General features: G+C 44.2%; 1 protein-coding gene across 2 annotated transcripts in view; it reads right to left on the reverse strand.

Annotated features, from left to right (window-relative positions):
* Positions 1-2,081: 2,081 nt before the first annotated feature.
* Positions 2,082-17,103, reverse strand: part of ampd2b (adenosine monophosphate deaminase 2b) — a 96,723-nt gene continuing 81,701 nt past the window's right edge. For both annotated transcript variants that reach the window (XM_065005157.1, XM_065005156.1), the window contains exons 17-18: positions 3,522-3,632; positions 2,082-2,319 (exon numbers count right to left, since the gene is read on the reverse strand). In XM_065005157.1, the coding sequence (XP_064861229.1) occupies positions 2,113-2,319; positions 3,522-3,632 (318 nt within the window). In that variant the 3' untranslated portion in view covers positions 2,082-2,112. The remainder of the gene's footprint in view (positions 2,320-3,521; positions 3,633-17,103) is intronic.

Consider the following 17,103-nt stretch of genomic DNA (forward strand, 5'->3'; position numbering starts at 1 on the left):
GAGTAGGCGTGTCTAAACTTTTGACTGGTACTGTAAATATAATATACTATAAATATAATATACTATAAATATACTGTAAATATAATATACTGTAAATATAATATACTGTAAATATACTGTAAATATAATATACTATAAATATACTGTAAATATAATATACTGTAAATATAATATACTGTAAATATACTGTAAATATACTGTAAATATAATATACTGTAAATATACTGTAATTATAATATACAGTAAATGTACTGTAAATTTAATATACTGTAAATATACTGTAAATATAATATACAGTAAATGTACTGTAAATTTAATATACTGTAAATATACTGTAAATATAATATACAGTAAATGTACTGTAGATATACTATACTGTGAATATACTGTAAATATAATATACAGTAAATGTACTGTAAATTTAATATACTGTAAATATACTGTAAATATAATATACAGCAAATGTACTGTAAATGTAATATACTGTAAATATACTGTAAATATAATATGCAGTAAATGTACTGTAAATATAATATACTGTAAATATACTGTAAATATAATATACAGTAAATGTACTGTAAATATAATATGCAGTAAATGTACTGTAAATATAATATACTGTAAATATAATATACTGTAAATATACTGTATACATTTTTATTAGTTGAAAAAAATGACCTGCGTCCGGACCTCTCTGTCCTCATTTGTAGTTACGACCCTGCCTCCTCCTTCCTGTTACTCCTCCTTCCACTTCCTTCCTACACCTGTCCCATATGAAGGTTACCCTCCTCCTCTGCTCTTCCTCCTCCCTCATCTCTCCCAGTAGACAGACTCCATACACAGACTCCCCTCCTCTCTGTCCCTCCTTTCCTCCCCCTAGACAGGCCCCATGTTTGTTTGTCAATTGGGGTGTGTAGGGTGAATACGTGGTCTGTCGTACGGTAATTTGATATTTGCATTTGCAGTACATTGTTTTCACTGAGGAAATGAACTAGTCTGCTGTTAATGATAATGCTGGGGATTTTCCCAAGGTTGCTGTTGACGCATATCCCACGGTAGTTATTGGGGTCAAATTTGTCTCCACTTTTGTGGATTGGGGTGATCAATCCTTGGTTCCAAATATTGTGGAAGATGCCAGAGCCAAGGATGAACCCATACATAGACTCACCTCCTCTCTGTCCCTCCTATCTCCCCCTAGACAGGCCCCCTAGACAGACCTCCCTCCTCTCTGTCCCTCCTCTCTCCCCCTAGACAGGCCTTATAGACTCCCCTCCTCTCTGTCCCTCCTCTCTCCCCCTAGTCCCTCCCCTCCTCTCTGTCCCCCTCTCTCCCCCTAGACAGGCCTTATAGACTCCCCTCCTCTCTGTCCCTCCTCTCTCCCCCTAGACAGGCCTTATAGACTCCCCTCCTCTCTGTCTCTCCTCTCTCCCCCTAGACAGGCCTTATAGACTCCCCTCCTCTCTGTCCCTCCTCTCTCCCCCTAGACAGGCCCCATAGACAGACCTCCCTCCTCTCTGCCCCTCCTCTGACAGGCCCCATAGACCCTCCTCTCTCCCCCCCCTAGACAGGCCCCATAGACAGACCTCCCTCCTCTCTGCCCCTCCTCTCTCCCCCTAGACAGGCCCCATAGACAGACCTCCCTCCTCTCTGCCCCTCCTCTCTCCCCCTAGACAGGCCCCATAGACAGACCTCCCTCCTCTCTGACAGGCCCCATCAGACCTCCCTCCTCTCTGCTCCTCCTCTCTCCCCCTAGACAGGCCCCATAGACAGACCTCCCTCCTCTCTCCCCTAGACAGGCCCCATAGACAGACCTCCCTCCTCTCTGCCCCTCCTCTCTCCCCCTAGACAGGCCCCATAGACAGACCTCCTCCTCTCTCCCCCTAGACAGGCCCCATAGACAGACCTCCCTCCTCTCTCCCCCTAGACAGGCCCCATCCTGCCCCTCCTCTCCCCCTAGACAGGCCCCATAGACAGACCTCCCTCCTCTCTGCCCCTCCTCTCTCCCCCTAGACAGGCCCCATAGACAGATCTCCCTCCTCTCTGCCCCTCCTCTCTCCCCCTAGACAGGCCCCATAGACAGACCTCCCTCCTCTCTGCCCCTCCTCTCTCCCCCTAGACAGGCCCCATACACAGAGTCCCTTCCTCTTCTGTGATGGCCTCCAGCTCGTCTGTGCGGATGGCCTGGGTGATGAGGTTGAGTTCTTCACACATGGTCTCGTAACGGTACGCCACACGGATGTCGGGGACGTTGGTGCGTCGGATGTCGTTTCCTTCCTGCCCCTCCTTGATGTAGTGAGGGCCCAGCCAGTAACTCTTCACCTGAGGACAGAAAGTGGATTGAGGAAAAAGTACTGTAACTTGTCAGGTGATTAAACAAGGTTTCCTCCAAACAGACTGTGTATGACCGTGGGAAATAGTAGTAGTGTGTGTTAGAGATACATTGATTGGTTGGAGGCTGTTCCAGGCATTACGAAGATCTGTTGATCTGAACAGACCTAAGCAAAGTCTGTCAATCTCAAACATACACATAGCCTTAGGAACAGGCTAACAGTAGGAACAGGCTAACAGTAGAAACAGGCTAACAGTAAGAACAGGCAAACAGTAGGAACAGGCTAACAGTAGGAACAGGATTACAGTAGGAACAGGCTAACAGTACGAACAGGTTAACATTAGGAACAGGATAACAGTAGGAACAGGCTAACAGTAGGAACAGGCTAACAGTAGGAACAGGATAACAGTAGGAACAGGCTAACAGTAGGAACATGCTAACAGTAGGAACAGGCTAACAGTAGGAACAGGCTAACAGTAGGAACAGGATAACAGTAGGAACATGCTAACAGTAGGAATAAGGCTAACAGTAGGAACAGGCTAACAGTAGGAACAGGCTAACAGTAGGAACAGGCTAACAGTACGAACAGGATTACAGTAGGAACAGGATAACAGTAGGAACAGGCTAACAGTAGGAACAGGCTAATAGTAGAAACAGGCTAACAGTAGGAACAGGCTAACAGTAGGAACAGGCTAACAGTAGGAACAGGCTAATAGTAGGAACAGGCTAACAGTAGGAACAGGCTAACAGTAGGAACAGGCTAACAGTACGAACAGGATTACAGTAGGAACAGGCTAACAGTAGGAACAGGCTAACAGTAGGAACAGGATAACAGTAGGAACAGGCTAATAGTAGAAACAGGCTAACAGTAGGAACAGGCTAACAGTAGGAACAGGCTAACAGTACGAACAGGATAACAGTAGGAACAGGCTAACAGTAGGAACAGGCTAACAGTAGGAACAGGATAACAGTAGGAACAGGCTAATAGTAGAAACAGGCTAACAGTAGGAACAGGCTAACAGTAGGAACAGGCTAACAGTAGGAACAGGCTAATAGTAGAAACAGGCTAACAGTAGGAACAGGCTAACAGTAGCAACAGGATAACAGTAGGTAAATAATGTAGTAGGGAATAGATGCTCAAGTAAATAATGTAGAAACTTGATAATGCAGTGGTTAAAGATAAAAGTAGTACCTTATGGGAGAAACCGCTCATCAGAACACTGTTCCTGGCCAGCTCACACATGTCACAGGAGCTGAGCTTCCACACCTGAGCAGCGATGCTGTACTCCTCCATCAGAGGCTCCTGGAACGGGACAGCGTACAGTAACAGTAATATGTCATACGTTCCATCCTGATAATGACATTCAGCCTGAGGAAGGCCCGGAACACCCAGCTCTTGGAGTCAGGGATAGGAGGGCCCCAGCATTGAGGGCACCAAGCATGGAATCATGACTATGTACAGTCTGTTCACTTCACATACTTATTTATTTACTTTATTTATTCTCTCTTAGAACATGGTCTATTCTCCACAGCCACTTATCTACCCATCAGAACATGGTCTATTTTCCACAGCCACTTATCTACCCATCAGAACATGGTCTATTCTCCACAGCTACTTATCTACCCATCAGAACATGGTCTATTCTCCACAGCTACTTATCTACCCATCAGAACATGGTCTATTCTCCACAGCTACTTATCTACCCATCAGAACATGGTCTATTCTCCACAGCTACTTATCTACCCATCAGAACATGGTCTATTCTCCACAGCTACTTATCTACCCATCAGAACATGGTCTATTCTCCACAGCTACTTATCTACCCATCAGAACATGGTCTATTCTCCACAGCTACTTATCTACCCTCCAGAACATGGTCTATTCTCCACAGCTACTTATCTACCCTCCAGAACATGGTCTATTCTCCACAGCTACTTATCTACCCATCAGAACATGGTCTATTCTCCACAGCCACTTATCTACCCTCCAGAACATGGTCTATTCTCCACAGCTACTTATCTACCCTCCAGAACATGGTCTCTATTCTCTACCCATCAGCTACATTATCTACTACCTCAAGAACATGGTCTATTCTCCACAGCTACTTATCTACCCATCCAGAACATGGTCTATTCTCCACAGCTACTTATCTACCCATCAGAACATGGTCTATTCTCCACAGCTACTTATCTACCCATCAGAACATGGTCTATTCTCCACAGCTACTTATCTACCCATCAGAACATGGTCTATTCTCCACAGCTACTTATCTACCCTCCAGAACATGGTCTATTCTCCACAGCTACTTATCTACCCTCCAGAACATGGTCTATTCTCCACAGCTACTTATCTACCCATCAGAACATGGTCTATTCTCCACAGCTACTTATCTACCCTCCAGAACATGGTCTATTCTCCACAGCTACTTATCTACCCTCCAGAACATGGTCTATTCTCCACAGCTACTTATCTACCCTCCAGAACATGGTCTATTCTCCACAGCTACTTATCTACCCATCAGAACATGGTCTATTCTCCACAGCTACTTATCTACCCATCAGAACATGGTCTATTCTCCACAGCTACTTATCTACCCATCAGAACATGGTCTATTCTCCACAGCTACTTATCTACCCATCAGAACATGGTCTATTCTCCACAGCTACTTATCTACCCATCAGAACATGGTCTATTCTCCACAGCTACTTATCTACCCATCAGAACATGGTCTATTCTCCACAGCTACTTATCTACCCATCAGAACATGGTCTATTCTCCACAGCTACTTATCTACCCTCCAGAACATGGTCTATTCTCCACAGCTACTTATCTACCCTCCAGAACATGGTCTATTCTCCACAGCTACTTATCTACCCATCAGAACATGGTCTATTCTCCACAGCCACTTATCTACCCTCCAGAACATGGTCTATTCTCCACAGCTACTTATCTACCCATCAGAACATGGTCTATTCTCCACAGCTACTTATCTACCCTCCAGAACATGGTCTATTCTCCACAGCTACTTATCTACCCTCCAGAACATGGTCTATTCTCCACAGCTACTTATCTACCCATCAGAACATGGTCTATTCTCCACAGCTACTTATCTACCCTCCAGAACATGGTCTATTCTCCACAGCTACTTATCTACCCATCAGAACATGGTCTATTCTCCACAGCTACTTATCTACCCTCCAGAACATGGTCTATTCTCCACAGCCACTTATCTACCCATCAGAACACAGTCTATTTTCCACAGCTACTTATCTACTCATCAGAACATGGTCTATTCTCCACAGCTACTTATCTACCCATCAGAACATGGTCTATTCTCCACAGCTACTTATCTACCCATCAGAACATGGTCTATTCTCCACAGCTACTTATCTACCCATCAGAACATGGTCTATTCTCCACAGCTACTTATCTACCCATCAGAACATGGTCTATTCTCCACAGCTACTTATCTACCCATCAGAACATGGTCTATTCTCCACAGCTACTTATCTACCCATCAGAACATGGTCTATTCTCCACAGCTACTTATCTACCCTCCAGAACATGGTCTATTCTCCACAGCTACTTATCTACCCTCCAGAACATGGTCTATTCTCCACAGCTACTTATCTACCCATCAGAACATGGTCTATTCTCCACAGCCACTTATCTACCCTCCAGAACATGGTCTATTCTCCACAGCTACTTATCTACCCATCAGAACATGGTCTATTCTCCACAGCTACTTATCTACCCTCCAGAACATGGTCTATTCTCCACAGCTACTTATCTACCCTCCAGAACATGGTCTATTCTCCACAGCTACTTATCTACCCATCAGAACATGGTCTATTCTCCACAGCTACTTATCTACCCTCCAGAACATGGTCTATTCTCCACAGCTACTTATCTACCCATCAGAACATGGTCTATTCTCCACAGCTACTTATCTACCCTCCAGAACATGGTCTATTCTCCACAGCTACTTATCTACCCTCCAGAACATGGTCTATTCTCCACAGCTACTTATCTACCCATCAGAACATGGTCTATTCTCCACAGCTACTTATCTACCCATCAGAACATGGTCTATTCTCCACAGCTACTTATCTACCCTCCAGAACATGGTCTATTCTCCACAGCTACTTATCTACCCATCAGAACATGGTCTATTCTCCACAGCTACTTATCTACCCTCCAGAACATGGTCTATTCTCCACAGCTACTTATCTACCCATCAGAACATGGTCTATTCTCCACAGCTACTTATCTACCCATCAGAACATGGTCTATTCTCCACAGCCACTTATCTACCCTCCAGAACATGGTCTATTCTCCACAGCTACTTATCTACCCATCAGAACATGGTCTATTCTCCACAGCTACTTATCTACCCTCCAGAACATGGTCTATTCTCCACAGCTACTTATCTACCCATCCAGAACATGGTCTATTCTCCACAGCTACTTATCTACCCATCAGAACATGGTCTATTCTCCACAGCCACTTATCTACCCTCCAGAACATGGTCTATTCTCCACAGCTACTTATCTACCCATCAGAACATGGTCTATTCTCCACAGCTACTTATCTACCCTCCAGAACATGGTCTATTCTCCACAGCTACTTATCTACCCATCAGAACATGGTCTATTTTCCACAGCTACTTATCTACCATCAGAACATGGTCTATTCTCCACAGCTACTTATCTACCCATCAGAACATGGTCTATTCTCCACAGCTACTTATCTACCCATCAGAACATGGTCTATTCTCCACAGCTACTTATCTACCCATCAGAACATGGTCTATTCTCCACAGCTACTTATCTACCCATCAGAACATGGTCTATTCTCCACAGCTACTTATCTACCCATCAGAACATGGTCTATTCTCCACAGCTACTTATCTACCCATCAGAACATGGTCTATTCTCCACAGCTACTTATCTACCCTCCAGAACATGGTCTATTCTCCACAGCTACTTATCTACCCTCCAGAACATGGTCTATTCTCCACAGCTACTTATCTACCCATCAGAACATCAGAACATGGTCTATTCTCCACAGCCACTTATCTACCCTCCAGAACATGGTCTATTCTCCACAGCTACTTATCTACCCATCAGAACATGGTCTATTCTCCACAGCTACTTATCTACCCTCCAGAACATGGTCTATTCTCCACAGCTACTTATCTACCCTCCAGAACATGGTCTATTCTCCACAGCTACTTATCTACCCTCCAGAACATGGTCTATTCTCCACAGCCACTTATCTACCCATCAGAACATGGTCTATTCTCCACAGCTACTTATCTACCCTCCAGAACATGGTCTATTCTCCACAGCTACTTATCTACCCATCAGAACATGGTCTATTCTCCACAACCACTTATCGACCCTCCAGAACATGGTCTATTCTCCACAGCTACTTATCTACCCATCAGAACATGGTCTATTCTCCACAGCTACGTATCTACCCTCCAGAACATGGTATATTCTCCACAGCTACTTATCTACCCTCCAGAACATGGTCTATTCTCCACAGCTACTTATCTACCCATCAGAACATGGTCTATTCTCCACAGCTACTTATCTACCCTCCAGAACATGGTCTATTCTCCACAGCTACTTATCTACCCTCCAGAACATGGTCTATTCTCCACAGCTACTTATCTACCCATCAGAACATGGTCTATTCTCCACAGCTACTTATCTACCCTCCAGAACATGGTCTATTCTCCACAGCTACTTATCTACCCATCAGAACATGGTCTATTCTCCACAGCTACTTATCTACCCATCAGAACATGGTCTATTCTCCACAGCTACTTATCTACCCTCCAGAACATGGTCTATTCTCCACAGCTACTTATCTACCCATCAGAACATGGTCTATTCTCCACAGCTACTTATCTACCCTCCAGAACATGGTCTATTCTCCACAGCTACTTATCTACCCATCAGAACATGGTCTATTCTCCACAGCTACTTATCTACCCATCAGAACATGGTCTATTCTCCACAGCTACTTATCTACCCATCAGAACATGGTCTATTCTCCACAGCTACTTATCTACCCTCCAGAACATGGTCTATTCTCCACAGCTACTTATCTACCCTCCAGAACATGGTCTATTCTCCACAGCTACTTATCTACCCATCAGAACATGGTCTATTCTCCACAGCCACTTATCTACCCTCCAGAACATGGTCTATTCTCCACAGCTACTTATCTACCCATCAGAACATGGTCTATTCTCCACAGCTACTTATCTACCCTCCAGAACATGGTCTATTCTCCACAGCTACTTATCTACCCTCAGAACATGGTCTATTCTCCACAGCTAGAACATGGTTATCTACCCATCTCCCATCAGAACATGGTCTATTCTCCACAGCTACTTATCTACCCATCAGAACATGGTCTATTCTCCACAGCTACTTATCTACCCTCCAGAACATGGTCTATTCTCCACAGCTACTTATCTACCCATCAGAACATGGTCTATTCTCCACAACCACTTATCGACCCTCCAGAACATGGTCTATTCTCCACAGCTACTTATCTACCCATCAGAACATGGTCTATTCTCCACAGCTACGTATCTACCCTCCAGAACATGGTATATTCTCCACAGCTACTTATCTACCCTCCAGAACATGGTCTATTCTCCACAGCTACTTATCTACCCATCAGAACATGGTCTATTCTCCACAGCTACTTATCTACCCTCCAGAACATGGTCTATTCTCCACAGCTACTTATCTACCCTCCAGAACATGGTCTATTCTCCACAGCTACTTATCTACCCATCAGAACATGGTCTATTCTCCACAGCTACTTATCTACCCTCCAGAACATGGTCTATTCTCCACAGCTACTTATCTACCCATCAGAACATGGTCTATTCTCCACAGCTACTTATCTACCCATCAGAACATGGTCTATTCTCCACAGCCACTTATCTACCCTCCAGAACATGGTCTATTCTCCACAGCTACTTATCTACCCATCAGAACATGGTCTATTCTCCACAGCTATTTATCTACCCTCCAGAACATGGTCTATTCTCCACAGCTACTTATCTACCCATCAGAACATGGTCTATTCTCCACAGCTACTTATCTACCCATCAGAACATGGTCTATTCTCCACAGCTACTTATCTACCCATCAGAACATGGTCTATTCTCCACAGCTACTTATCTACCCATCAGAACATGGTCTATTCTCCACAGCTACTTATCTACCCATCAGAACATGGTCTATTCTCCACAGCTACTTATCTACCCATCAGAACATGGTCTATTCTCCACAGCTACTTATCTACCCTCCAGAACATGGTCTATTCTCCACAGCTACTTATCTACCCTCCAGAACATGGTCTATTCTCCACAGCTACTTATCTACCCATCAGAACATGGTCTATTCTCCACAGCTACTTATCTACCCTCCAGAACATGGTCTATTCTCCACAGCTACTTATCTACCCTCCAGAACATGGTCTATTCTCCACAGCTACTTATCTACCCATCAGAACATGGTCTATTCTCCACAGCCACTTATCTACCCTCCAGAACATGGTCTATTCTCCACAGCTACTTATCTACCCATCAGAACATGGTCTATTCTCCACAGCTACTTATCTACCCTCCAGAACATGGTCTATTCTCCACAGCTACTTATCTACCCTCCAGAACATGGTCTATTCTCCACAGCTACTTATCTACCCTCCAGAACATGGTCTATTCTCCACAGCCACTTATCTACCCATCAGAACATGGTCTATTCTCCACAGCTACTTATCTACCCTCCAGAACATGGTCTATTCTCCACAGCTACTTATCTACCCATCAGAACATGGTCTATTCTCCACAGCCACTTATCTACCCTCCAGAACATGGTCTATTCTCCACAGCTACTTATCTACCCATCAGAACATGGTCTATTCTCCACAGCTACTTATCTACCCATCAGAACATGGTCTATTCTCCACAGCTACTTATCTACCCTCCAGAACATGGTCTATTCTCCACAGCTACTTATCTACCCTCCAGAACATGGTCTATTCTCCACAGCTACTTATCTACCCATCAGAACATGGTCTATTCTCCACAGCCACTTATCTACCCTCCAGAACATGGTCTATTCTCCACAGCTACTTATCTACCCATCAGAACATGGTCTATTCTCCACAGCTACTTATCTACCCTCCAGAACATGGTCTATTCTCCACAGCTACTTATCTACCCTCCAGAACATGGTCTATTCTCCACAGCTACTTATCTACCCATCAGAACATGGTCTATTCTCCACAGCCACTTATCTACCCTCCAGAACATGGTCTATTCTCCACAGCTACTTATCTACCCATCAGAACATGGTCTATTCTCCACAGCTACTTATCTACCCTCCAGAACATGGTCTATTCTCCACAGCCACTTATCTACCCATCAGAACACGGTCTATTTTCCACAGCTACTTATCTACTCATCAGAACATGGTCTATTCTCCACAGCTACTTATCTACCCATCAGAACATGGTCTATTCTCCACAGCTACTTATCTACCCATCAGAACATGGTCTATTCTCCACAGCTACTTATCTACCCATCAGAACATGGTCTATTCTCCACAGCCACTTATCTACCCTCCAGAACATGGTCTATTCTCCACAGCTACTTATCTACCCTCCAGAACATGGTCTATTCTCCACAGCTACTTATCTACCCATCAGAACATGGTCTATTCTCCACAGCTACTTATCTACCCTCCAGAACATGGTCTATTCTCCACAGCTACTTATCTACCCATCAGAACATGGTCTATTCTCCACAGCTACTTATCTACCCTCCAGAACATGGTCTATTCTCCACAGCCACTTATCTACCCATCAGAACATGGTCTATTCTCCACAGCTACTTATCTACCCATCAGAACATGGTCTATTCTCCACAGCTACTTATCTACCCATCAGAACATGGTCTATTCTCCACAGCTACTTATCTACCCATCAGAACATGGTCTATTCTCCACAGCTACTTATCTACCCATCAGAACATGGTCTATTCTCCACAGCTACTTATCTACCCATCAGAACATGGTCTATTCTCCACAGCTACTTATCTACCCATCAGAACATGGTCTATTCTCCACAGCTACTTATCTACCCATCAGAACATGGTCTATTCTCCACAGCTACTTATCTACCCTCCAGAACATGGTCTATTCTCCACAGCTACTTATCTACCCTCCAGAACATGGTCTATTCTCCACAGCTACTTCAGAACATCTATTCTCCACAGCCACTCTACCCTCCAGAACATGGTCTATTCTCCACAGCTACTTATCTACCCATCAGAACATGGTCTATTCTCCACAGCTACTTATCTACCCTCCAGAACATGGTCTATTCTCCACAGCTACTTATCTACCCTCCAGAACATGGTCTATTCTCCACAGCTACTTATCTACCCTCCAGAACATGGTCTATTCTCCACAGCCACTTATCTACCCATCAGAACATGGTCTATTCTCCACAGCTACTTATCTACCCTCCAGAACATGGTCTATTCTCCACAGCTACTTATCTACCCATCAGAACATGGTCTATTCTCCACAGCCACTTATCTACCCTCCAGAACATGGTCTATTCTCCACAGCTACTTATCTACCCATCAGAACATGGTCTATTCTCCACAGCTACTTATCTACCCATCCAGAACATGGTCTATTCTCCACAGCTACTTATCTACCCTCCAGAACATGGTCTATTCTCCACAGCTACTTATCTACCCATCAGAACATGGTCTATTCTCCACAGCTACTTATCTACCCTCCAGAACATGGTCTATTCTCCACAGCTACTTATCTACCCATCAGAACATGGTCTATTCTCCACAGCTACTTATCTACCCATCAGAACATGGTCTATTCTCCACAGCTACTTATCTACCCTCCAGAACATGGTCTATTCTCCACAGCTACTTATCTACCCATCAGAACATGGTCTATTCTCCACAGCTACTTATCTACCCATCAGAACATGGTCTATTCTCCACAGCCACTTATCTACCCTCCAGAACATGGTCTATTCTCCACAGCTACTTATCTACCCATCAGAACATGGTCTATTCTCCACAGCTATTTATCTACCCTCCAGAACATGGTCTATTCTCCACAGCTACTTATCTACCCATCAGAACATGGTCTATTCTCCACAGCTACTTATCTACCCATCAGAACATGGTCTATTCTCCACAGCCACTTATCTACCCATCAGAACATGGTCTATTCTCCACAGCTACTTATCTACCCATCAGAACATGGTCTATTCTCCACAGCTACTTATCTACCCATCAGAACATGGTCTATTCTCCACAGCTACTTATCTACCCATCAGAACATGGTCTATTCTCCACAGCTACTTATCTACCCTCCAGAACATGGTCTATTCTCCACAGCTACTTATCTACCCTCCAGAACATGGTCTATTCTCCACAGCTACTTATCTACCCATCAGAACATGGTCTATTCTCCACAGCTACTTATCTACCCTCCAGAACATGGTCTATTCTCCACAGCTACTTATCTACCCTCCAGAACATGGTCTATTCTCCACAGCTACTTATCTACCCATCAGAACATGGTCTATTCTCCACAGCCACTTATCTACCCTCCAGAACATGGTCTATTCTCCACAGCTACTTATCTACCCATCAGAACATGGTCTATTCTCCACAGCTACTTATCTACCCTCAGAACATGGTCTATTCTCCACAGCTACTTATCTACCCTCCAGAACATGGTCTATTCTCCACAGCTACTTATCTACCCTCCAGAACATGGTCTATTCTCCACAGCCACTTATCTACCCATCAGAACATGGTCTATTCTCCACAGCTACTTATCTACCCTCCAGAACATGGTCTATTCTCCACAGCTACTTATCTACCCATCAGAACATGGTCTATTCTCCACAGCCACTTATCTACCCTCCAGAACATGGTCTATTCTCCACAGCTACTTATCTACCCATCAGAACATGGTCTATTCTCCACAGCTACGTATCTACCCTCCAGAACATGGTCTATTCTCCACAGCTACTTATCTACCCTCCAGAACATGGTCTATTCTCCACAGCTACTTATCTACCCATCAGAACATGGTCTATTCTCCACAGCTACTTATCTACCCTCCAGAACATGGTCTATTCTCCACAGCTACTTATCTACCCTCCAGAACATGGTCTATTCTCCACAGCTACTTATCTACCCATCAGAACATGGTCTATTCTCCACAGCTACTTATCTACCCTCCAGAACATGGTCTATTCTCCACAGCTACTTATCTACCCATCAGAACATGGTCTATTCTCCACAGCTACTTATCTACCCATCAGAACATGGTCTATTCTCCACAGCCACTTATCTACCCATCAGAACATGGTCTATTCTCCACAGCTACTTATCTACCCATCAGAACATGGTCTATTCTCCACAGCCACTTATCTACCCTCCAGAACATGGTCTATTCTCCACAGCTACTTATCTACCCATCAGAACATGGTCTATTCTCCACAGCTACTTATCTACCCTCCAGAACATGGTCTATTCTCCACAGCTACTTATCTACCCTCCAGAACATGGTCTATTCTCCACAGCTACTTATCTACCCTCCAGAACATGGTCTATTCTCCACAGCTACTTATCTACCCATCAGAACATGGTCTATTCTCCACAGCTACTTATCTACCCTCCAGAACATGGTCTATTCTCCACAGCTACTTATCTACCCATCAGAACATGGTCTATTCTCCACAGCCACTTATCTACCCTCCAGAACATGGTCTATTCTCCACAGCTACTTATCTACCCATCAGAACATGGTCTATTCTCCACAGCTACTTATCTACCCTCCAGAACATGGTCTATTCTCCACAGCTACTTATCTACCCATCAGAACATGGTCTATTCTCCACAGCCACTTATCTACCCTCCAGAACATGGTCTATTCTCCACAGCTACTTATCTACCCATCAGAACATGGTCTATTCTCCACAGCTACTTATCTACCCTCCAGAACATGGTCTATTCTCCACAGCTACTTATCTACCCTCCAGAACATGGTCTATTCTCCACAGCTACTTATCTACCCATCAGAACATGGTCTATTCTCCACAGCTACTTATCTACCCTCCAGAACATGGTCTATTCTCCACAGCTACTTATCTACCCTCCAGAACATGGTCTATTCTCCACAGCTACTTATCTACCCATCAGAACATGGTCTATTCTCCACAGCTACTTATCTACCCTCCAGAACATGGTCTATTCTCCACAGCTACTTATCTACCCATCAGAACATGGTCTATTCTCCACAGCTACTTATCTACCCATCAGAACATGGTCTATTCTCCACAGCCACTTATCTACCCATCAGAACATGGTCTATTCTCCACAGCTACTTATCTACCCATCAGAACATGGTCTATTCTCCACAGCTACTTATCTACCCTCCAGAACATGGTCTATTCTCCACAGCTACTTATCTACCCATCAGGACATGGTCTATTCTCCACAGCTACTTATCTACCCATCAGAACATGGTCTATTCTCCACAGCCACTTATCTACCCATCAGAACATGGTCTATTCTCCACAGCTACTTATCTACCCATCAGAACATGGTCTATTCTCCACAGCTACTTATCTACCCATCAGAACATGGTCTATTCTCCACAGCTACTTATCTACCCATCAGAACATGGTCTATTCTCCACAGCTACTTATCTACCCTCCAGAACATGGTCTATTCTCCACAGCTACTTATCTACCCTCCAGAACATGGTCTATTCTCCACAGCTACTTATCTACCCATCAGAACATGGTCTATTCTCCACAGCTACTTATCTACCCATCAGAACATGGTCTATTCTCCACAGCCACTTATCTACCCATCAGAACATGGTCTATTCTCCACAGCTACTTATCTACCCATCAGAACATGGTCTATTCTCCACAGCCACTTATCTACCCATCAGAACATGGTCTATTCTCCACAGCCACTTATCTACCCATCAGAACATGGTCTATTCTCCACAGCCACTTATCTACCCATCAGAACATGGTCTATTCTCCACAGCTACTTATCTACCCTCCAGAACATGGTCTATTCTCCACAGCCACTTATCTACCCATCATAACATGGTCTATTCTCCACAGCTACTTATCTACTCATCAGAACATGGTCTATTCTCCACAGCTACTTATCTACCCATCAGAACATGGTCTATTCTCCACAGCTACTTATCTACTCATCAGAACATGGTCTATTCTCCACAGCTACTTATCTACCCATCAGAACATGGTCTATTCTCCACAGCTACTTATCTACCCTCCAGAACATGGTCTATTCTCCACAGCTACTTATCTACCCTCCAGAACATGGTCTATTCTCCACAGCTACTTATCTACCCATCAGAACATGGTCTATTCTCCACAGCCACTTATCTACCCTCCAGAACATGGTCTATTCTCCACAGCTACTTATCTACCCATCAGAACATGGTCTATTCTCCACAGCTACTTATCTACCCTCCAGAACATGGTCTATTCTCCACAGCTACTTATCTACCCTCCAGAACATGGTCTATTCTCCACAGCTACTTATCTACCCTCCAGAACATGGTCTATTCTCCACAGCCACTTATCTACCCATCAGAACATGGTCTATTCTCCACAGCTACTTATCTACCCTCCAGAACATGGTCTATTCTCCACAGCTACTTATCTACCCATCAGAACATGGTCTATTCTCCACAGCCACTTATCTACCCTCCAGAACATGGTCTATTCTCCACAGCTACTTATCTACCCATCAGAACATGGTCTATTCTCCACAGCTACGTATCTACCCTCCAGAACATGGTATATTCTCCACAGCTACTTATCTACCCTCCAGAACATGGTCTATTCTCCACAGCTACTTATCTACCCATCAGAACATGGTCTATTCTCCACAGCTACTTATCTACCCTCCAGAACATGGTCTATTCTCCACAGCTACTTATCTACCCTCCAGAACATGGTCTATTCTCCACAGCTACTTATCTACCCATCAGAACATGGTCTATTCTCCACAGCTACTTATCTACCCTCCAGAACATGGTCTATTCTCCACAGCTACTTATCTACCCATCAGAACATGGTCTATTCTCCACAGCTACTTATCTACCCATCAGAACATGGTCTATTCTCCACAGCCACTTATCTACCCTCCAGAACATGGTCTATTCTCCACAGCTACTTATCTACCCATCAGAACATGGTCTATTCTCCACAGCTACTTATCTACCCTCCAGAACATGGTCTATTCTCCACAGCTACTTATCTACCCATCAGGACATGGTCTATTCTCCACAGCTACTTATCTACCCATCAGAACATGGTCTATTCTCCACAGCCACTTATCTACCCATCAGAACATGGTCTATTCTCCACAGCTACTTATCTACCCATCAGAACATGGTCTATTCTCCACAGCTACTTATCTACCCATCAGAACATGGTCTATTCTCCACAGCTACTTATCTACCCATCAGAACATGGTCTATTCTCCACAGCTACTTATCTACCCTCCAGAACATGGTCTATTCTCCACAGCTACTTATCTACCCTCCAGAACATGGTCTATTCTCCACAGCTACTTATCTACCCATCAGAACATGGTCTATTCTCCACAGCTACTTATCTACCCATCAGAACATGG

The sequence above is a fragment of the Oncorhynchus nerka genome, linkage group LG20 (genome assembly GCF_034236695.1).
Source record: "Oncorhynchus nerka isolate Pitt River linkage group LG20, Oner_Uvic_2.0, whole genome shotgun sequence".
NCBI classification, from domain to species: domain Eukaryota; kingdom Metazoa; phylum Chordata; class Actinopteri; order Salmoniformes; family Salmonidae; genus Oncorhynchus; species Oncorhynchus nerka.